Source organism: Crocodylus porosus, unplaced genomic scaffold, assembly GCF_001723895.1.
Source record: "Crocodylus porosus isolate Cpor-Errol unplaced genomic scaffold, CroPor_comp1, whole genome shotgun sequence".
Taxonomy (NCBI): Eukaryota; Metazoa; Chordata; order Crocodylia; family Crocodylidae; genus Crocodylus; species Crocodylus porosus.
Genome location: NW_017728943.1, coordinates 83724345 through 83746466, shown reverse-complemented (window position 1 = coordinate 83746466; position 22122 = coordinate 83724345). Strand labels below are relative to the sequence as shown.

The window sequence follows — 22122 nt, the reverse complement described above, 5'->3', positions numbered from 1 at the left end:
TAGTAAATAATGGACACAGTCTCTTTCTGATCCAGGGTACACAGTTGTTCACATAACCTCTACTTCCTAGCAGTAATAGTCAGGTGCAGTGTGTTCTGCTATCTGTTTCAGCATGGATTTCTAATAAGTTGAGCCAGTCCCACCCAGTGTTCCCTCTAAGCTGTGTCGTGCATGCAGCCATGCAGGCGCACACATGCTGTGCTCTCAGGCGCAGGTGCAGATATTGCAAAGCTTAGAGGGAATGCTGGGGCTACCACCTACTCTTTCCCTAGATATACCCATGATTACGTGAAACTTTGATTAACCTTTACAGAAGGTTTTATTTCCCAGGACATGCTTTGTTCTTTGCTAAGTGTATTATCCCTAGTCAGGATAAATTGGATATGACTGAATCTTTGTATGTGCAATCTTCTCTTGCTGCTAGCACTTTCTAATCTCTCTGAAGACACTTCCATTCCTCTGGTGTTTATAGTGCTGTAGTTTTGGGGGTAGGTTTTCCTGTCCCCTCCTTTCGTGTTCATTTGTTCTTTCTTACTCACGGAGTCCATTTCTTGGGTCAAATTCCATTGGTGCATCTTGAGAGTTTTTCAGACCGGGACTTTATTTTCCATGAAAAAAAAACAAGGTTTATTGTTTTGCTCTGCTGGCCTACAGGAACTGAGGAGGGCCTTTTTCTTGCATCTTTGTTCACTCTACCAAGTAGAACATCAGTGTTTTGTGTCAACCACTCAGGATGGTGAGAACTCTTGGCATACCTGCAGTTTGAAAGTGTTGCTGCAGGCAAGTTGAGTGAAAACTTACCTTTTTTCCCTGAGGCCTGTAACAGCACACTCACACAAACTCAGTATTTTCCTTTATTTTCCCAGAATTTAGTTAGTTTCTTGATCTTTCTTTTATTTCACTTTGAATTGGAGTGCAGCTCCAGGATCTTTCTTTTCTTTACTTCTGTCTATTGCCCAATGTTCTAAAGAAGTTCATGCAAGGCAAAGTGCATTTTTTGCTGGATCCTTAGTGAACCTGCCTTTGTTTTTCTCACACTTGAGGAGTCCAGCACTGAGCCATCTCTGGATACTTTGAGTTGGTGTAAATACTCTTTAAGGTTACTTGTAGAACAAAACTTTATCTTCTGCTTGCTAAACTTGTTTCTCAAAGAACACTCTCTTTGAGGAGTTAGTGTCAGACCAGCAGTGGAATGCGTCATTCCTCTAATCTGGAAAACAGTCATTGCCTGAATTAGCCCCAGGGATAGGATTGTCCTGTTGTCAGTCTAAGATGTGTTGGATTTCCTTTCTCATGTTGGAATTCAAGTAGCACCTAAAAAAGATGCAATTCTTTGGTTATTTCTTTGTGGAACTTGACCTTCATCCCCATTTAACCCTCAAAGTAAGCTGCTCTTCCTCACTATTGACCTTGGGCTGACAAGCAACATCGATGAAATCTCATCTCACTAGCTTATCTTCAAAGTTTGTTTTGGTTTGCATCGGAATTTATTCCTAAACTTAATCTTGAATTCACCTGGAGAAATCTACTATCTGTTTCTACTACACCAGTGAAAAGCAGCTGCATTGGTTGTATGTTGAGTATATTTGTAAACTTTATATTCCACATTTTCAGTTCCTTGGTAAAAGCAATAGTAATGTGGTGTGAAAGCTATCACAAGCATAAGACTTGCACTGCAGCTGTTGCTACATAAAGCTCCTTTCTCACATTATGGTTAAGCTGGTAAAACTTGTCTGATGTTAGCAAATGCCATTTGGATCAAGGTCTTCACTGCTTACTTATGTGGTATTTGTTTCTAGAGTGTGTAATATCATCATCTCCTAGCCCAGTGTTTCTCAACCTGTGGGTCACGACCCAAAAGTGGGTCACGAGTGTATAAAAGGGCCATGAACAAACTTTAAAAATGGATCCTCCTTTAAAGAAGAAGAACATGGGAAACTGTGGCTTTTCCCTTGCAGGCTGGCAGAGCTCCAGCTTGCAAGGAGCTGCTTGGGGTGGCCTCCCCATGCCACACACACATCCACACATTGTGGGGCTGAGGGCAGGGGGGCAGTGGGTTGGCAGTCAGGGGTGCTGGGATGGGACTGGCCATTGATGTTTACAGATAGGTCCTGGTACAAAAAAAGGTTGAGAAACCACTATCCTAGACCTCTTTGTCTCATCTGTCTGCCAGGTTCTGCTAGCTCTACGCAATAGCATAAGTTTATATCTTGAGCTTGTAACATCAGCTCTCTGTACTTTATTCCACTGATGAAGGATTGGAAAAGATGGATTTAAAGAAAAAAAGGCAGATTTGTTTGTTGGAAATTCTGTTTGTCTCTTATGACTCACTTCTCTTGTTATGCCTTTGCTTTTAGCCAGAGCTCTGGTAGATTCTCTAACTGGAAAGTAGTAGGTCCTGACCAGGGCTTTTATACAAGGACCTTCAGGAGGAGCAATGGTCTCAAGTTATAGCAAGGGAAGGAAGTTTAGGTTAGATATTAGGAAAAACTCTCTCACCAGGAGTGTAGTAAAACACCCGAACAGGCTACCTAGAGAGGTTGTGGAACCTCCATCCTTGGATGGTTTTAAGACCCGAGTAGACAGAGTCTTGGCTAGGATGATATAGTTGGGGGTGGTCCTGCTTTGAGCAGGTAGTTGGACTAAAATTAGATGACCTCCTTGAGGTTCTGTCCAACACTAATTTTCTATGATTCTATCATAATTAGAGGTCAGCTTCTTCAGTTCCCTGTTTCCTAATGTTCCAGTAGGTGGCACCATAAAACTATCTATTCTTCAGTATTTAGTATGGGAATAGAGAAGACTGCAGCAAACAGAATTACTAGCAAAAAATGACCTTTGAATATTAATAATTTGAAATGTATCCCTTTTGTAGGCCAACTTAGTTATATATTTACAGACACAAATTGAATCCATCAGTATAATCCATCCCTTTCCAATTAACTTCAGATGTTGTACCATATGAGTCTGTAAGCCAGAACTGACTTACATTTAAGCAGAAGATTGTACTCAAAGCAATTTTTTTAAAAAGTGAATTAATTCTCCTAACTTCCTTTTTCAGTATGTCTTCAGTATTTCACATGAGGCAGATGCTGTCCTAATACTGCTTTATTAATTTTATCCAGTGAACATTAAATGCAAGGTGCAGCAGACCATCTTCAGTAGGCAAGATGGAAGGTGCCGTGGGCAGTGCCTGCCATGGCCTGATGTTTAGAGCACTTTTCTGGAAGGAGGAGACATGGTTAAGTGGGCTGAGAACCCAAGTCTCCTGTTCCCTGCGCAAATACTGTAAGCACTAGGCTTTTGGACTAAGAGGTGATGGAGCCCCTATCTCTTTGTCCGCTTCCTTCTCCTCCATTTTACTATCACCAAAAAAGCATGCAGAATAATCGTATTGCACTACAGGTAAAAAGAACACCAAGCTGTGCATAAAAGCTGCATAATTGTAATTTGTTTCAATATACATGCTGTGAAGGATTTTTAAAAATTGCCTTGAATATGGACAGTTACTGTCCCCAAGTTTACATTGTCATAACGTGCTTGCGTATCCATGCATTTTCTGTTAGGAAATGAGTGAAAATAACCCAAGTAGTGGTTAAAAAATATTGAAGGGCTTTTTCCAGAGAGATTTTCTGCAAACTTACAACATTTTCTAAAAGTGGTGATTAAACAAAACTCCACACCAAAAGTATATTGTCAAGTTAAGTATTCTTTGGCCATGTAGTTCGCAGATTTCCCCCAATGTATATCAGCATAATGCTAGAAAAGGGAGACTCCAAAAGTAGCATGAAATGATGAATGTGATATTAAATACAAATAAATCTCTGTAACTTAACAAGAGAAATAAAATTACATACATGTTTTTACTAGGTACGCTTTTTCACAATTGCTAAATTTTCAAGTAATAAAGTCTTAGTACTTTAAGCAAGCCCTTTGACGAGAAACACTTTTTAAAAACATGAATGAGCTTGCCACTTGTCTGTTTAAACATTTTCTGTTTTTATTTTCTTTAGGGGTGCTTTTCAAACAGGCCAAGGACCTCTAGACGCACAAGTAAAGCTCTTGGAATTTACCCTGGAACAGAATTTTGAAGTAGTGTCAGTTAGCACTATTTCGGCAGTCATCGAGTCTATCACCTTTCTGGTGCACCATTACATTACATGCTCAGACAAAGTTATGTCTCGCAGTGGCTCTGACAGCTCAGTGGGAGCTCGAGCATGTTTTGGAGGGCTCTTTGCCAATATTATCCGTCCAGGTGATGCCAAAGCAGTTTGTGGAGAGATGACAAGGGATCAACTTATGTTTGATTTGTTAAAGTTGGTTAACATTTTAGTGCAACTACCACTTTCAAGTAACCGTGAATATAGTGCTCGCGTTCCAGTGGCTAGCAGTACTACAGACAGCGTTTCTGATGAAGAGAAGGTTTCGGGAGGCAAGGATGGCAATGGAAATGCTTCTAATACTCAAGGATCAACTGCATATGTAGCAGACTTAGTATTAGCCAACCAACAAATAATGAGCCAGATTTTGTCTGCTTTGGGGCAGTGTAACAGCAGTGCAATGGCCATGATAATTGGTATGTATTTTGCAAGTAGGTAATAGACCTTTAAAAAAGGGATGGGGTTATTTTGTTGTATATTTAGAGGGTAAAAGCTTTGTTGTTAGTTTCTCATGAAAGGGGAGAAATGTAGGTACCAGAGCAATGAGGAAGGGCTTGTGTTGGTTAACGTCTTACTTGGTTCTCTCACTGTCTAAAAGAGTATAGAGTGTCCCAAATGGATTCCCCTGACCAAAAACCAGAGAAGAACTTTCCAACTGAAACTGAGATTTTTCTGGGTCTTTAACCCAACTTCTGTTCTGTGGTTTTAGTCACTTCCTTTCTCTCCCTTGCTGCTGTCTACGTCCCCCTTTCTCTCTGCCATGGATAACTACTTAACATGGTGGTGTATATGCTATAGTTGCTGAAAACATTTTCTAGAAGGACGATGGAAGTGGTCCAGTGGCAAAATTTAAGTGAGCAAACCATGTATCTACTGTGTCTGTAAGGAAGTCTTCCTAATCCAGCACCAGGGTAGACTTTGAGAAATCCAGCTTTGAGATAGATAGGTGATTAAAGTGTTTCCCATCTTGTGTGACACACTTTTGTTTTTCATTATTTTGATTTATTGCTATTTAGTTGAGGCTTTTGATACCATTAATATAAATTATAAAAATACTGTGTTGTTTTTGATTTATAAATCAAGCCAATTTATTCAGGTGCAGTTTTAAGGAAAACAACTTTTTTTAGCAAATAAGTTAATAACTTCAGCTAAAGTTAATAAACTGCATGGCTATAACCTGGTTGTAAGGGGGTCTAATATGTCAACCTGTACATTAAATAGTGCATGGGGGGGTGGGGGGGTTTACTATCATAAGAGAGATGGTTAAACTGCTGTAGCTTCAACAGTTGGGGTACAGAAATATAAGCCTCTAGGGCACGTCAAAAGACAGTTTAAATGCGCTATCCATCCCCACACACACTCCCCTCTTCATTCGTACATCGTCCATTCTTTTACAGAAAAAAAAAGTACCCTCCATAGACTTGTGTACCTGATTTCAAACTCTTATACCAGTACCAGAAACTCTTTCCAGCCCACATATTATACATTGTACTTTATCAGATTCTAATACTTCATAGAGTCATCACCCCTCATAAAAGGCATCTCATCCCTGAGGAATAGCTCTCCCACGCACTCCCATAAAAGGAGAAAAATAACCCAATTCATTTGAGTTGCTTACTATTAAAGCTGAAATACGCATCTGATCAAATGGAAGGCAGTTTTCTATACACACCCTAAACTGTACTCAGCCAAACTTCCTAACCCCAGGAAAGTCTGTCTTAACTTTTCTCCGTAGCCCTGTTCCCGCCTATGATTCCAGAAATCATAAAAGCCTTTTTCCCCCCCTCTACTTTATTATATAACAAAGACAAGTCCCAGAACCAGCTTTTGTCAAGGACAACTGGTTTGAAATTTACCTAGCAGTAACTTAACTTCTATAAAATGCTACTCCGGATCAAAGAGAGATTACTCTGCTACAAATGTATAGCAAATGGATCCTTTTTAGCAGCATAAACTTGTTTACATTATCTTTTGGAAAGAATCCTAGATATTTGTTAACTGTTTTTAGCTAGCAGGAGTAGGCTGTGACCTTTGTACTTCCTATTTCATTCCCTTATTTTGATTATCCTTACTTGTAATGTCTTGTCTAAAATTAGATTAGGCTGTTTCATATAAGAATCGTGCTTTCCTATTTGTACTGTAAGCATCTGACACTTGTGTAGGAACTCTAGTAATAATTTACACCCCTTGCTAACTTTAATGTTCATTATTTGCCAATAATACATATTTTACAGGGACAGTAAGAACATTAAATGATTAGAGATTTAAATAGGGTTAATGAATTATATTCTTCTGATATGGGTTTGTAGAACTTTATCATCTTTGGCTTTGAACTTTGTGTGTTGATCTCTTCCAGGTGCAAGTGGTTTACATCTCACAAAGCATGAAAATTTTCATGGTGGCTTAGATGCAATATCAGTTGGAGACGGATTGTTTACAATATTAACCACACTTAGTAAAAAGGCCACAACAGTACAGGTGATGCTTCAGCCGATTCTTACCTACATGGCCTGTGGGTACATGGGGAGACAGGTAAATTCTCTTATGTTTACTTTGTAATTTTAAGAGTAATTTTTTTTAGGCTAATATCTTAGACCAGCCATGCTCAACCTTTTTGTCCCTTGGGGTGGATGGGCAGTGCCAGGTCCATCCATGGATTGGATCTGGCCGGTGGGATGCATTCAGAGCATGGGGTCAGTATGGTGGGGGCCTGACCTGGCTATAGAGTGGGTGTGTAGGCCAGTGCTGATTTGGCTGCCCTGGGGGGGACAGGGAGCAGCCCAGCCCTGATCTGGATGTGCAGGGGGAAGAGTTGATTGTGAGGGGAGGGATATAGAGCAGCCCTAATGGGAGCAGAGGGAGGGCAGAGGTGGGAAGCAGCCTGGTCCTGATCCTGATATTGGGAGGGCGGACAAGGGGCAGCCCCAATATAGAGGGGCAGGGGGCAGAGAGCTGTCTGCCACAGTCTGGATGCACAGGGGGCAGGGAGCAGCCCTGCCTGGTCCAGATGTGTATGCATGGTAGTGGGGGGCAGGTGTTGCCTGGCCCCAATCTGGGCATCCTGGGCTGAGTGGAGTGCAGGTGGTCAGGGGTGGGAGCAGCCTGGCCAGTTCTGGACAGGTTGGCGGTAGGCCTGGCCCTGATACTGTTGTTCTGCAGCACTGAGCCTGTGGGGCTGGGTCCAGCCCAGTGGAGATTCTACTACTTCCCTGCCACCAAATTCCCCAACCCATGGGGATCCCTGTGAGCTGGAAGGCATAGCTCCAGAGGCCAGATTTGGCCCGCCAGCCAGAGGTTGAGCACCTCCACTTTCGGCCATTTGAAATATGGAAATATTTAATCATTTTATGCTCATGAAAATTAAGTCAGTTTGTTTATATAGTTGTTACAGATATACATACCATGTTAACAATATTTAGTCTCAGTAAAATTATCTCCAACTGACTTCACTGCTTTAAGTGCTAAATAAGAGACGGAATTACTTTTGCTGGTAACTGCTTGTAGCACTGATAAAACTGTTTCAGACCTTGCTTTCTCCTTCTTGACTTCCTCTGTACCCCTTAATGCAGTGGAGGAGTTGCATGACCCTAGATGCTTCTAACCGTTGAGGAAATCTGCACATGTTTTTCTAGTTCAACATTGTCATAGACACTGTGGAGCTGTCTGTTTTGTCTGTAGCAATCCTGGAACCACTGCTGAGAAACGAGGCTTTCCCACTCTGATTACTACATGTCAAAAAATACCACATGGTCAGTTTCTGGAGAGTGCCCAGGGATGTTCTCAGGATTGGAGTCTCAGGCATTCTCCAGAGAATGGGGCTGGGCGTGGGTTTTTTGGGGGGTTATTTCTCAGCGTGTGGAACAAGTGGGCAGGGTTTGTTTCTTGGCAGTAATCTCTGGATCACTGTGAAAGCTACGCATTTCAATTCTTTACAGTTTCTTGACTCATAATATGAGTTATCAGAAGCCTGTCCTTTTCCCTAGTTGGGGATCAGCATAGGTCGTCTTTGATTGTCAGGTGTTAGTTTAGTAGGATTGGAATTTGTTTTCAAATGATTGGATGCTTGCCAATCCAGCAGTTGCTGGGGTCAGTGAAACCCAAATTTTTATTCCATTTCTGTAGTTTTTTTCCTCATTATTATAAGCTGTCCTCCAGCCTTTGTTGGGAACAACAGCATATGAGAAATGTAAAGTGCTCCACCTCAGGACGAGCAACCCCCAGCACACCTACAGATTTGGCGGCACCAAACTGACTAGCACCACAAATAAAAGGGACCTGGGGGTAATAATAGACCGCAGTAAGAATACAAGCCAGCCGTGCGATGCTGTAGCCAGTAGGGCAAATAATACTCTGGCATGCATCAATCGATGCATCTCCAGCAAAGCCAAGGAGGTGATTCTTCCGCTCTACTCAGCACTGGTGAGACCGCAGCTGGAGCACTGGATCCAGTTCTGAGCACCACGCTTTAACAAGGACGTGGACAAGCTTAAGAAAGTCCAAAGAAGAGCCACCCGTATGATCAGAGTCTTACATGGCAAGCCATACAAGGAAAGGCAGAGGGATCTGGGACTCTTCAGTCTGAAGAAAAGGCCAAGAGGGGACCTGGTAGCAGTTTACTGCTACTCTAGGGGAGTACATCACGGGCTCGGTGAGCCACTGTTCACCAGGGCACCTGAGGGAAAAACCAGGAGTAATGGCCACAAACTCCTGGAAGATTGATTCAGGTTCAACATTAGGAAAAGCTTCTTTGCAGTCAGGTTGTCCAGACTGTGGAATAAGCTCCCTCTAGCGGTGGTAGCCCCAGTTATCTTTCCTGCTTGGTGTGGGGGGCCATACTGGATGATCTTCTGAGGTCCCTTGCAGCCTTACAATCTATTAATCTGTGAATCTGGTAATATAAATCTAATAAATAGTGGATGGAGTCATGCAAACACTGACACCAGAAAGTTTTGAGGTACATCCAGGTATAATTTTTCTGCCTAAGCAGCAGGAACTGCAGTCTACAGTAACTGGGTTCTTAAGATATACTTGAGGGTATTATTAATAGTTCTCCGCAATAGTGTGTATGCAACACACGCCAGTTTGATAGCTTGCCTGTGTGAGCTTCCCGTCTACCAAAGTCAAGGCTGAGTCCTATCTAGCTGCTTCAGGAGCACCACAAGAGTACGTTTCCTAATTGCTGACCCTGAGCCCTCTGATTTTTCCTGTCCCTAGTATGATCCTGTCATTGCCATCTTCCTGGCCTTACTTACAGTATTTCACTATGAGTCGAGCATGTCTATCTGCGACCCGATACAAGAGATGTCCTCTGCAATTAGGTCCCTCTTAGTGAGACAACTTTCAGTGTTTCATCCTTCTCCCATCTTCCCTATCTAATGAACTTTCATTTAACTTCGAGGATTCCACCTAATGGGCCACTTAATGTGTCCAAATATTCTTGATTTCTCTCCCCCCCCACAATTTCTGTTCCGGCATTAGATATCAATATCAGCCTCTTGAAGGCTCAGATCAAGTGTAATATTTGAATGAAGTGCCAGTCCTTAAATGTTGACCTTTTTATTTGTCCTCAGATTCTTGTCCTCTTCCTCAAAGCTTTTAGTGTTCAGTCTTGAGAATCCTCATGCTCACTTTTGGAAGCAGATTCTCCACCAGATACACTGTAAGATACAGATAGGCAGACATACAATTTTTCTTGGGTTTCCAAGTAATTTACCATCACAACAAAATAGTTACTTTACATTTGTGTAGACAAGTGTACATGTGGACAGAAATTGTTAGAACAGGGTTATGAAGTCCTCGGTATGTGTTAGAATTACTTTCACCTGCATTTAAGGCAGAAATCCTCTAGGTTGGTCATGCATTTTTTGGTTGCAGCTGGGTGGACACAACAGTCTGTGGTACCTTTTAAAATATTTCAATCCTTACTGGACTGATTTGTGTGATAGTTTTGGTAGTGTAGTCATGTTTGTACTTAACCTCTCTGGTACCTGTTAACTATATAAATTCTGTGTGAAGTTTAATTGTGCACAACAATTTATTACTCGTTCTGTATTTTTTTTAGGGTTCTCTTGCTACTTGCCAATTATCTGAGCCGCTGCTATGGTTCATTTTGAGAGTGTTAGATACCAGTGAAGCGCTGAAAGCATTCCATGATATGGGTAAGTGTATTTTTTGCTCATTGCAGCATCTTGTTGAAAAATGTTAAGTCATAATAAATATTTAATAACATAACACTCAGTCTGCCTGTAAGATCAAATGTAGGTAGGCTAAGTAAGCAAGCTTCTTTGGGCAGATGCAGTATCTTTTATTAAACCAATGGAATAATTGGAAAAAAGTTCTTTTCAAGTTTTTTTCTAGCTTTTGGGCACAAGCACCCTTCCTCTGGCATAGGGCATCTGTGCTGTTCTGAGTTCTCCAGTGATCTGGTAGGCCAAGTATGCCTTTGCTTTCTTATTAAACAGTTTCTTTTAGTTCTTCTTGCATCTTATTTTGCTTTACATAGGAGGTGTTCAGCTCATTTGCAACAATATGGTAACCAGCACAAGAGCAATTGTCAACACAGCAAGGAGCATGGTTTCAACTATTATGAAATTTCTTGATTCTGGACCTAGCAAAGCCACAGATAACAGTTTGAAAGCAAGAGCGCTTGCTTCTGAGCCTGATAATGCAGAGGGAATTCACAACTTTGCACCATTGGGTATGTTGTACTTATATATGTCTTTAGCATGAGCTTGCACTGAGAAGTATATAATAAAATATCAATGAAGCAGTGCATCTCCTGACCCTACCCCAAGGTTTTATTGGTTTAGTATCTTAATATTCAAATCGAATGATATTTGTGTTTCCTAGCTTCACTCAGAAAGTAGCTAGTCCTGGGTCTGAGCACACATAGTGTAGGGCCACTGTTACTGAAGAAATTCTGATTTTTATTTTATTTTTTTCATTAAAATGTAACTTATTAAAATGAATTGCTAGTATTATGGAATTGAAGTGTCATCTATGCTCCCTCCAACTTGATTAACAGGACTGGAAGAAACTAGTACAGTATGGATATGTAATTGTAAAAAGTAAGCTTGGTGTGTAGGTGACATGGAGGGTCTACTCACGGGTCTTCTGATCCAGCATTCCAGTAATTACTTAAAGAATAAAGGGTCTCCCTTGTTTAAGTAAAAATAGTGTGTAAATAGCAAGGGCCTTATTTTAACCATATCATTTATGCTCAGGATCACCTTCTTGTCTGTCACAAGATGCCTATTTCTAATGGTCTCAGTAGATTTTTGGGAATTGTATTTTTCTTGGTATTCCATGAGCCCTTCCCAAGCTATTCTTAAATCAGACTGAGCTAGGAAAGAAATGGTTACTAGTCTTCAGTGTTTCATGGAAGGTAAGCCATAGCAAACAGTTGTCCCCCTTACTCCCTCCCTCCCTCCTCCCACTTTTTTCTTTTCTTTAAATGAGATTACAGATGTGGTTGATTAACAGCAACTGGACAGATTAGCGATTAAGATTTTAAGAGGTCATTGCACATGATATTAGAAGCTTCTGTTGAGGTAATGCCATATCAAAAAAAAAGCCAAAGGAAGTCTTGTTTGCAAAAAAAGGGGTCTTTCAAGTAGAAGTGGGACTGATCTTCTACTGACAATGTACAGTTGCCTCGTCACATCTTTCACTTCTTGTACCTTCTTCTGAAGTGCCAGTGATGGTACCTCCCCATTTTAGGAAAAGTATGTCAAAGCAAGTAGGAAGGAGAAGGTCTTTGGCTTCTTTTCTATTTCTGGTCATGTTGCTCTGCTGCACAATTAGAAGAATGTTTTTAGTTTTGAAGTAGTCATCACATGCAACTGAATTGCAACATGCCAGCAAGCCAGGACCAAAAAGTACTTACCTAAATTCAAAACTAGTTATGTAGGGATCTTAATATTGGTCCTTGTTAACTTTCCAAAAGGCCTGAACGACAACCCTGACCAACCTGTCCTTACACCATCAGTTTGAGAGAGAATGTGGGAGCTGTTTTGAGATGCATGGGATCCCACTAAGAATTTTGAGAGAGAGGGAAGGAACAGGCATTAACTTTTTGGACTAGTTTTGTAAAGCAACTTTTAGTTATGTGCATACAGGCATTTAATGCATGTGAAGTCTAAAATCTGTATGTATATAGGAGGTGTATCCCTTTTGTAAAGATGTGGATGCTAGAGCTCTTGAGAAGGATTCAGCACAGGGTTAATGCCATTCCCAGTAGGTGACAGACATGGTATCTAACTAGAGCAAAGGTGTGAGGGGAGAGACGGGTGGGGAAAAGAGGCTGAGGAAGCTTAGGTTCGTTTTTTTAATGGAGCTTAGCTCCAAGTGTTGGCCACTTCTGACTTGGAGCCATGCAGCTTTTCCCTGCCACCCAGGTGAAGTCCCTACTGCTGAAATGCTTCAGAAACCCTCCAGCTCTGGGCCAGATCCTGCTCAGAGGGTGTAGATTGCCAACCCTTGAACGAAACCATTGGTTGTGGTCCTTCTAAATGGACTCCCCACACAACTATTGCATTATCTCTGGCTTAGACTTTGTTGCATGAAAATTTGCATCATTGACTTGCATAAACGGTTTTGCATATTTGTGTGTAACACTTTAATTAAAAGAACAAAAGCTTTTTGGTAACTGCCAAAGTAGTTATTGATAGGGGGAGCATAGTCTAAATTGTCAATAAGTAGTTATTGATAGGGGGAGCATAGTCTAAATTGCAACAGATAGATAATAGAATAATGATAACATTTCATTGGTAACCTAAATAATGGTATTCTGAATTGATTACAATTAATACAGAAATTGTTGTTCTAAGGTTCAATCACCTCAAGCAGTCCTACTGCCCAACCTGCTGAAGTACTATTGCAGGCCACTCCTCCACACAGAAGAGCTCGGTCTGCTGCATGGTCTTACATCTTTTTACCTGAGGAAGCCTGGTGTGACCTCACAATTCATCTTCCTGCTGCAGTGCTGCTAAAAGAGATACACATCCAACCCCATCTTGCATCCCTTGCAAGTGAGTTGATTTAGTAACATTTGTTCTGAACCGAAACACAGAAGGAATACCACTTTTTGGAGTAGAAGACTTTCCTTAATTAACTGAAAATTAAAGGCTTTAAGAATACCAAATACTAATAAATCCAGCAGTTCACTAATTCTGCTTTCCTTGCCTAAGAATCAAGTGCTACAGTGTTAGCTAATTTTTCTAATTTTTGCAAAAAATGTGCCAAAAATGTTCTCAACATCCATCCTACCGTGATGTGTGGTTTATATTGTTAGATAGATGGAAAGAGCCCAAAAAAAGTACACTAGGAAAAATGCACGCTAGGATTGTTATTGGCAAAGTATACCAGTATAACTGGTATGAGTTGTAGGTCAATACAGGTCTGGTGTTAAACCAGTTCCAGGTAGGTAGCGTCCCTTGAATAGGTTTGAAATGAAATACATAAATTTACATTTTGGGCAAGATCAAAGCTTGCAATTAATGCGGATGCTTCTTGTCATACATTATAACAGGTCAAACAGATCGGACAGATTTATAGTATTCCTTATAAAGTTATATTACCTATAGAAGATTCTGGGCAAGGTGTCTGTTTAGTTGATAAAACATCAGGTTTTTTTGTCAGTTAAACTGGGTACTCAAACTAATATGGTATTTTTTAAAATATTTAATCTTTTACTTTAGCTTGCCCTTCGTCAGTGTCTGTTGAAATAAGTGCAGATGGGGTGAATATGTTACCTTTGTCAACTCCTGTTATCACAAGTGGTCTCACGTACATAAAAATCCAGCTTGTAAAAGCTGAAGTGGCCTCAGCTGTTTGCCTTCGACTCCATCGTCCACGAGATGCTAGTACATTAGGTCTCTCCCAAATTAAATTGTTGGGTCTCACAGCCTTTGGAAACACCTCATCTGCAACAGTCAACAATCCATTTCTTCCTTCTGAAGATCAGGTGTCTAAAACAAGGTATGTTTTTTTTGTATCATTAATCATTGCAAGTTATTAGATGAGTTGCTGGTATTTTTCACCTATTTTATGAAGGTTTTTGCCTCTAAGGCGGCAGTTTCAGCAATTAACTTAATTTACCAAGATTGTCAGCAACAGTTTCACATAATCAATTTCAACCTTACAGGGTGCATTTTAACTTTTCTTGAGAACATGGTAATCCCCAAACAAAAGTCTTGTATTTAGGGGGGGAAAAAAAGCCAAACCTCTCTCCCTTGTAACATGGTTAATCTCTGTATTTTAAGAAAAAAGAATATTCTATCAGGGTACAAAGGGTAGAAAAATGTTGTTTCTGAATGCTGCATGTCTCATGCCAGACCTTTTCCAAGTGGTCAGTGGCAGCCTAACTCTGTTCCCGCGAAAGCCAGTGAGAGTTCTGTTGTTATTAGTAGGAGCAGAGGTAACCCAGCAAAGCATCTTCTGAAAATCCTGCTTGTATTCCCATTTTCACTAAATAAAGATCCAAGTTATGTGTTACTGATGAGGTATTGTTGCCTTCAGATTAAATGATTCATTCATTTGAGAAAACGTAGGATTACCTGATGAAGCACCAATTTTGCTGAAAGCAAAGGGGAAGGAAAAAACCTTGGAGGGCTGTCTTCAAATAATACATCACTCTTTCCACTAAGCCAGTATTCCACAATCTTTTTAGGCTGTGGGCTGCAATAATCCAGTTTGGATCAGAAGTAGGAAAGCCGGTGCTAGGACCCAGCTGCCACCACCACTTTTCCTTGCAGCACTCCCACTCCCACTTCTCCCAAAAGAGTCACATGTCTGGGTTGGATTAAATGGCTCTGCAGGGTGTTGGTTGCCAGCTGCTGTACTAAACAATGAGTTAAGCAAGTCTGGACCTACTCATTAATTGTCAGATTTTTTCCTCACTCCAGTAGATTTGCTACAAAGTATATATATCCTTTCATATGTATCTGTTCTTTCTATGAATCTTAAAACAGCTCATACAGTTAAAAAAGAGCATAATGAAACAATTCTGTAAGGGGTTTACCTTTAAAAACTGAGGGGAAAATATGGGGAATGTGATTACTGACTGATCAATATTTAAAAATAATTCTATGACTGAAATAGTTGCACTTGAATTGGAATCACAGTAAACATGTCCTGTTTCATGTGTTAATTTGAAGCCTGCCTCTCAGTACTTATCCCCTCTTCTACTGAGAAAAAAGATACTACAGTTTAGGTTCTACTTACCATGGACCAACCGATACAGTAAAGTCCCACCTGGCTTTACCCCATTAACTGGTAAGCCCGTACCTGTAATGTTATCCAGTTTGAGACCTTTAAGCTGTATTGATTTCCTTATCATGGTACCATATGTGAGGTATGCAAGTTTGTTGTTAACTTGCAACACATCTCATATGGCAATGTCTGAATGCAGAGCCAAACTTTAACAAAAATTTTGGCATTTACTTATGAAAACCTTTCCCTGTGCATTACAGCTTTCAAATACAAATAATGTGGCAAAATCAAAAGATTTTTTTTTTATTTGCTGTATGGATGCTGCTTCTGTTCAAAGACATGCCTTCCAAATTGCATTTCAGAACTCTACCTCCTTCAGTCAAACTGCATTAAGAAAATGATGAGTATTAAAATATGGTCTTAAATGATTGTATATGATTTCTCGAACATAGTCTCTCGCTGTTTCACTCAGATTATTGCTACAGTGCTCATTTTAATACCATTTTATTTTTACTAACTTTCTGTAGTGCTTTCCAGCTATAAATGTCGTTATTTGACTAATAACATGGAGATTGTAATTAAGAAGCAGTAGCGAGTTCTTTCTTTTCCTGTCTTTATTTCAGTATTGGATGGTTAAGACTATTGCATCACTGCCTCACTCACATCAGCGATTTAGAAGGAATGATGGCCAGTGCTGCAGCACCCACTGCCAATCTGTTGCAAACATGTGCTGCTTTACTGATGTCACCATACTGTGGGATGCACTCTCCAAACATAGAGGCTGTGCTAGTAAAAATTGGACTTCAGTCCACTAGAATAGGCCTAAAATTGATCGATATTCTTCTAAGAAACTGTTCAGCATCAGGGAGTGATCCTGCAGGTGAGAATGTTGGATCTGTTGGTTTTTTTGATTGTTTGTTTTTAAATCATTGATTTCTTTAGTAGTTCATATCAGTGTGGATGGCTACAGACTGATGTCACCATATGAAGCAGATTAGCTGTACTGGGATGTATTGTATCTGGCATAGTTGTTCTGCTTCACAGGATAAAACAGACCTCTCCCATTCTCTACAGGTTAGGCCTCTTCCATTCCTGGCAGCCACCAGGGTCCAGTCCTGCAAGACAGCTCTTGCAGAGATGCTTGTGTCCAGAGAATCTAATTTTGGGTACACACCTACAAGTGGGAAACATGGGTTCCCCTCATTTTCAGAAGCGTGCCTTAAGTAGGCACAGTGGGGCACAGCATCCCAATATACACTGCAGGGGCATGCAGGATTAGGTCCCCAAAGCCCTGGGATCACTGCCTGGGCAGCTGGAGAGTGCAGGCTGCCTGTGTTCTCCTGCCATAAAGTACACAGATGTGCCCACAAATTGTGGCCATCTGATGCGACTAGGGACCTGGTTATCTATTTTCTTGGCCTTTGTGCCACCATAAAAACAATTGTGGCAGTACAAAGACAGCATCTGTTTTCAGCTTAAGTTGTTGATTTAAATTTACAAAATTGTGGTTTGTTTCTGAATTTGGAAGTCACTTTACCACAATTTTTCATAATGCTGTACAACAATAAGGTGGTTTGTATGTCTTAACGGTGCACTTCTTTACTTCAAAAATAAATGTATTTTTAAATTTTAGCCCTTTCTTTAAATTCCTTAACTTTTAAAGGCAGAGATATCTGACTGTTAACCATTATAGACATACAAGATTCATGAAAAATTATAGTAAAGTACAACTTGAAAAAATTAGAATCAAGCCATGATTTTGTAAATTTCAATATATGATGCTCCATTTCTGAATACCAGAGTGATGTCTACCATTTAGTCATACACTAATAAAACAGTGCAACCAAGTGTAAACAAGTATAAACGGACCAAGATAAATGAAATAATATGGTCAGGTTAAACATCTGTATTGGCATATAATTAGGTATGCATATTTGAAATTATTCAAAATGTTGCTGGAAAAACTGTTAGCATGGCATTAATGTGGAGGGTATGTATTGTGATTTATGTACAGGCATGGTTGACTTGTCAGATAGCTTTGCCTTTTAAGTTTAGGAGATTTTATAAGAGGAGCTAAATTAAAAAAAAAAAAAAAAAACCCAGCTAAATATTTTAAAGTGCACAATTAAGACATCCCAACAATTTTTAACTTTTTTTCTCTGTAGTAATACAAAAATACTACAGAGTATTAACTACCTAATGACATACATGTGTGTAGAATGCCTTAGCAACTGACTTTTTCTTTTTGAAGACTAAGGTTTTTTATCTTTTTGCTCATGTTGCTTTGAGACCAATGTTAGGTCTGTTTTGGTGGCTACACCTAGATATTTCAGTGTCTTAAACAGGTTTTGAAGGGCTTTTTTACATTTACCCTCTCCATGAATTTGACTTTGTAATACTTGATGTGTGCAACATCCCCACAATAGCTTTTTTTCCTTTTAAGTTATTTATACCTTTTCCTCACATTAATTCTAAATAAGAAAGACAGGTTACCAAATGGTATTTCCAATTAATTGAATTTACCTGAAAAAACTTGAAATCATTTAATCCTTAAATAGAATTAAGGAGGTCCTTTTGTACTGTTTATTACTGAAAGTGTCAGCTGAGGCTAGTGTCTGGATTTTTTTTCACCATTAAGTAATTGCTCAGTTTTGAAATGATTGTTGTACCCTAATTTGCTAAATAGAACATAGGTCACAACATGCTGTTTGTGAGCATGGCTGCCCCCTTTCTTTGTTCCTGTTAGAAACATGGCTTTGCTTCATCAGTTAAGGTGATATCCCTGTAGTGAGAGGAAGCGATGAGTGATGCAAGGAGGGAGATGAACAGTATGGAACATTTTTTGCTAGGTGTAACTTGTGGCTTCCATTTCGCTGAAAATAATGGGAGGTAAACATCTTATCGCCTACTCTGGATAAGATCTTCAAAAAACATCTGGATGCTTACCTTGCTGGGGTCATGTGACCCCAGCAGTCTTTCCTGCCCAAGTGGATGGACCTAATGTTCTTGAGAGGTCCCTTCCAGCCCCTAACATCTATGAATCTATTTAGTCTGCAGAAGAGAAGACTGAAGGGGGATTTGATAATAACCTTTAACTACTTAAAGTGTAATTCCAAAGAGGATGGAGCTAGACTGTTCTCAGTGGTGGCAGATGATGGAACAAGGAGGAATTGTTTCAAGTTGCAGCAAGGAAAGTTTAAGTTGGATATTAGGAAAAACTTTCTCACGAGGACAGTGGTGAAGCACTGGAACAGGTTACACAGAGAGGTCATTGAATCTCCAACCTTGGAGATTTTTAAAGCCTGGCTCAACAACACCCTGGCTGGGATGAAATAGTTGGGGATGGTCCTACTTTGAGCAGGGTGTTAGAGTAGATGACCTCTTGAGGTCCCTTTCAGCCATAATTTTCTATGATTCTATGATCTTCCAAATGGAAGCCTTGGGTTTTGTTTTACTGAGCACAGTGTGATATCACAGTCATGTTGGAAGAGGACACAATTTCATGGACTTTTATGAAGGACATTATTCTTCAGCAGCTAACCAAAAGGAAATTCTGTGAAGGATAGTAGTAAAAATATGCACAGAACATTTTAAAGAGCTTCAGCTATACAGGGGTGTAGGTTGTAGCCGTGTTGGTCTAAGGACATAGGCTGATAAAGTTCTTTGGGTAAATCTGATATCTTTTATTAGACCAACTCAGATAGTTGAAAAAGTTATTCTTAGCAAGCTTTCAGACACAAAAGCCCTTGGTCTTCGTTTAATTGTACAGGAAGTTTGAAAATTCACTGAGTAGTCTTCCTGGTTTGGGGGAGGGCATGTAACAGATTTAATCCTTGTTTTATTTAACTGCAAAACTATTTGCTATTAATACTGAATCATGATCCTTGCCTCCATGGTAATTATTTCTCATATAGACTTTTTTAAGCAAAACTATAAATGAGAGTGCTTACTGTTTACTTCTTTCCTGTGTTATATGCCTCAAGATTTGAATAGCCCTTTACTCTTTGGAAGATTAAATGGCCTGTCATCTGACTCTACAATAGACATTCTGTATCAGCTTGGAACAACCCAGGATCCAGGGACAAAAGATAGGTAAAATAATTTGAATTCTTAATCTATTAAAATACTAAATAATGCATGGTTTCATCTTGTTGTGCCAAACTGAAGTATGTTTAGATCCAGTTGTCTGAAGTATCTTGTAACATAAGGAATCCTTATCTTTTAATCCTACCTAGTTTTGTATTCTTTACAAAGATTGCAGCACCCTTTTATTCTTCTATTTCCATAAGCAGAAATTTATAGGTGTCCAAGCAATTGTTCTTTCATATTGGTCAGGATCTATTCTTTACTCCAGTTGTTTCCTCTGTACTCTGAAACAGCACTGGCATTTGAACAGGTTAAGGTGGTTTTAAAAAAATGTTCCAAGTTGTATTTTGTTAATTATCTGGGTCTTGGGAAAAGTATAAGACTTGTAGTTCATTTTCAATATTATTTTCAAGGAATAGATGGGCATAATTACTGTTTTGGGACAGCAGGTTAATTTCTTTATGCAAGTTAATATGGTTATTTGTCTTTTTTCTGTTATAATATACAATGTTACTCTTGCCTTTCAGAATTCAGGCCTTGCTGAAGTGGGTCAGTGATTCTGCAAGGGTTGCAGCCATGAAAAAAAGTGGTCGAATCAGCTACATCTGTCCAAACAGCTCAACAAGAGAGTATGGTCTTCTGATGCCATCTCCTTCCCATTTGCACTGTGTAGCTGCAATTTTGTGGCATAGCTATGAACTCCTTGTGGAATATGACTTACCAGCAATGCTGGATAGAGATCTCTTTGAGTAAGTAGTGCAAGCAAAATTTTCATGATATGCATTCTATAAATAGATTGTTTTTCATACATCATGACTTTCTTTTTGTTCTTTTCCTAGGGAGTAGTAATGAAATACTAACTTCTCTTGCGCTTAATATTCTGACTCCTGAACAGTTTACTTTGTTGGAGTGAATCCCCCTGGGGACTATAAATAAATAAACCTAGAATGTTATTGATTATAATCGTTTTAAATGGCTTATGACAAAGGACATAAATATATTCATATTGGATATCTAGCAGTCATGAAATATCCAATTAAACTATTCATGTATGTATGTGTAAATAAGTGTTTACAATTCAACATTTGTTTTCATTGCTTTGGCTGTAGTCTGATACACAAAGCAATGCAGAGGTATTCTGTAGCAGCTGCAATATAATAAACCTCCAATATTAACAAAGTTATATTTCCAAAGGAAATAGTTTTGTGTATTTTACCACGAAAACTTTCATTTGTGGTATTTAGTTACTAATTATTTTTTAACCTTGATCCTGAATTTAAAAATAGACAAGTTAGAAGATGTCCTTTCATTTGATAAACAAAGTAATCAGCTGGAGTTCAGCATACTTATGTTTTAAATGATTCCAGCTGCTGATTGTTTTTTTTTTTAATCACAGCAAAAATAGCTATCCTTCATGGTTATTTTCAAAATTTGAAACATTATTCAGATGTTCAGTGAGTGAAAAAACAAAAGATATATATTTTTATAATGTTTGGTATCCATTGCAAGATTGAGTGCACACAAGTGTAAAGAAGACATGATAGTTTTGAAAAGTGGGAGAAGGCCAGGCTGTTAGAAAGTTTCCCAGTTGAGAAACATATATTTAATAACTCTGTTTCTTTTGCAGAAATTTATAGTAATCTGGTCAAACCAAAATATTTTAATTACTCTTATATAGACAGACAGTTGGGGAGATAGTTGTCAGATTTTCTGATGTGCACAAACCCAGGCTGTTGGAATTGCATCTGGGAAGCAGCATTTGTTAAAAACAGACCATTTTCACACTTCCTAAGGACCCCGCTACACATACAGGTAAAGGCATGTTGGGTTCTAATGTGTAATCCATAAAATCGCACCTTGTTCCATGTCACACGTGCGTAGCAGGAAGTATGATTGCATGGACTGCACATTGGATCCTGTCACACCTTGTAGCTGGTGCAAGGGAGCCAAAGACTAGTCTCCTCCTGCACTGGGTAAGGCATGATTAATTGGTTAATCACACTTAGGCCCTATCTACATGTTAGGCTTCAAGTTGCATTCTTAATTATATAGTACTAAAACAGTAGGAAGTGTGGTTTTGGGGATTTGGTTTAAATTATAGTGGGCAATAATCAGACAAAGGTTGGCTAGCATCTCTAGCTGTTCAGGATAAAAATATATATTTTCTTTAATTATTAAATGCTGCACAACTTTGGGTAATGCATTACTGCATTATTGCTTTTAGTAAGGGAAAGGATGTAAGCAGAAAAAACTTCTGTTAGTTCCTGTAACTAAGCATGATTTCCTTTCTTTCATTTCAGTGATTTCTTTAAGTGATCTCAAAACACTTAAGAGAAATTTTTTTGGTTTTTTGCTAGTTGGCCCATTATTTTATCCCATTGTACTAATCAAGTGATTATGACAGAGTAGCATTTATGGCCAAGTACTGTAGGTCCTGGATTGGTTAAACCATCTGGATGCTGATCATCACCTCAGTCTTACATACTGGGTGAGCAGTCTTACCTAGGCTCTACATTAGCTTCTGCTCTGTCTTGATTTAGCTGTGGTGGCAGAGTCTAGTAATGGAGGCACAGCATATGCTTGCAAGTGGCTACTTCCTACTAACATAAACAATCGCCAAACAATAGAAGCTAGAAACTGATTTCTTTTCCTTCCCCCCCTTCCT

The 22122-nt window shown here is 39.4% G+C and overlaps 1 protein-coding gene across 1 annotated transcript in view; it reads left to right on the top strand.

Annotated features, from left to right (window-relative positions):
• Window positions 1-22122, top strand: part of BIRC6 (baculoviral IAP repeat containing 6) — a gene marked incomplete at its 5' end in the record, with an annotated part of 304005 nt that overhangs the window by 139763 nt on the left and 142120 nt on the right. Inside the window, 9 exons of the mRNA XM_019548600.1 lie at window positions 4014-4576; window positions 6517-6692; window positions 10222-10318; window positions 10663-10857; window positions 12989-13189; window positions 13859-14138; window positions 15995-16251; window positions 19355-19463; window positions 19985-20206. Coding sequence (XP_019404145.1) covers window positions 4014-4576; window positions 6517-6692; window positions 10222-10318; window positions 10663-10857; window positions 12989-13189; window positions 13859-14138; window positions 15995-16251; window positions 19355-19463; window positions 19985-20206 — 2100 coding nt within the window. The remainder of the gene's footprint in view (window positions 1-4013; window positions 4577-6516; window positions 6693-10221; window positions 10319-10662; window positions 10858-12988; window positions 13190-13858; window positions 14139-15994; window positions 16252-19354; window positions 19464-19984; window positions 20207-22122) is intronic.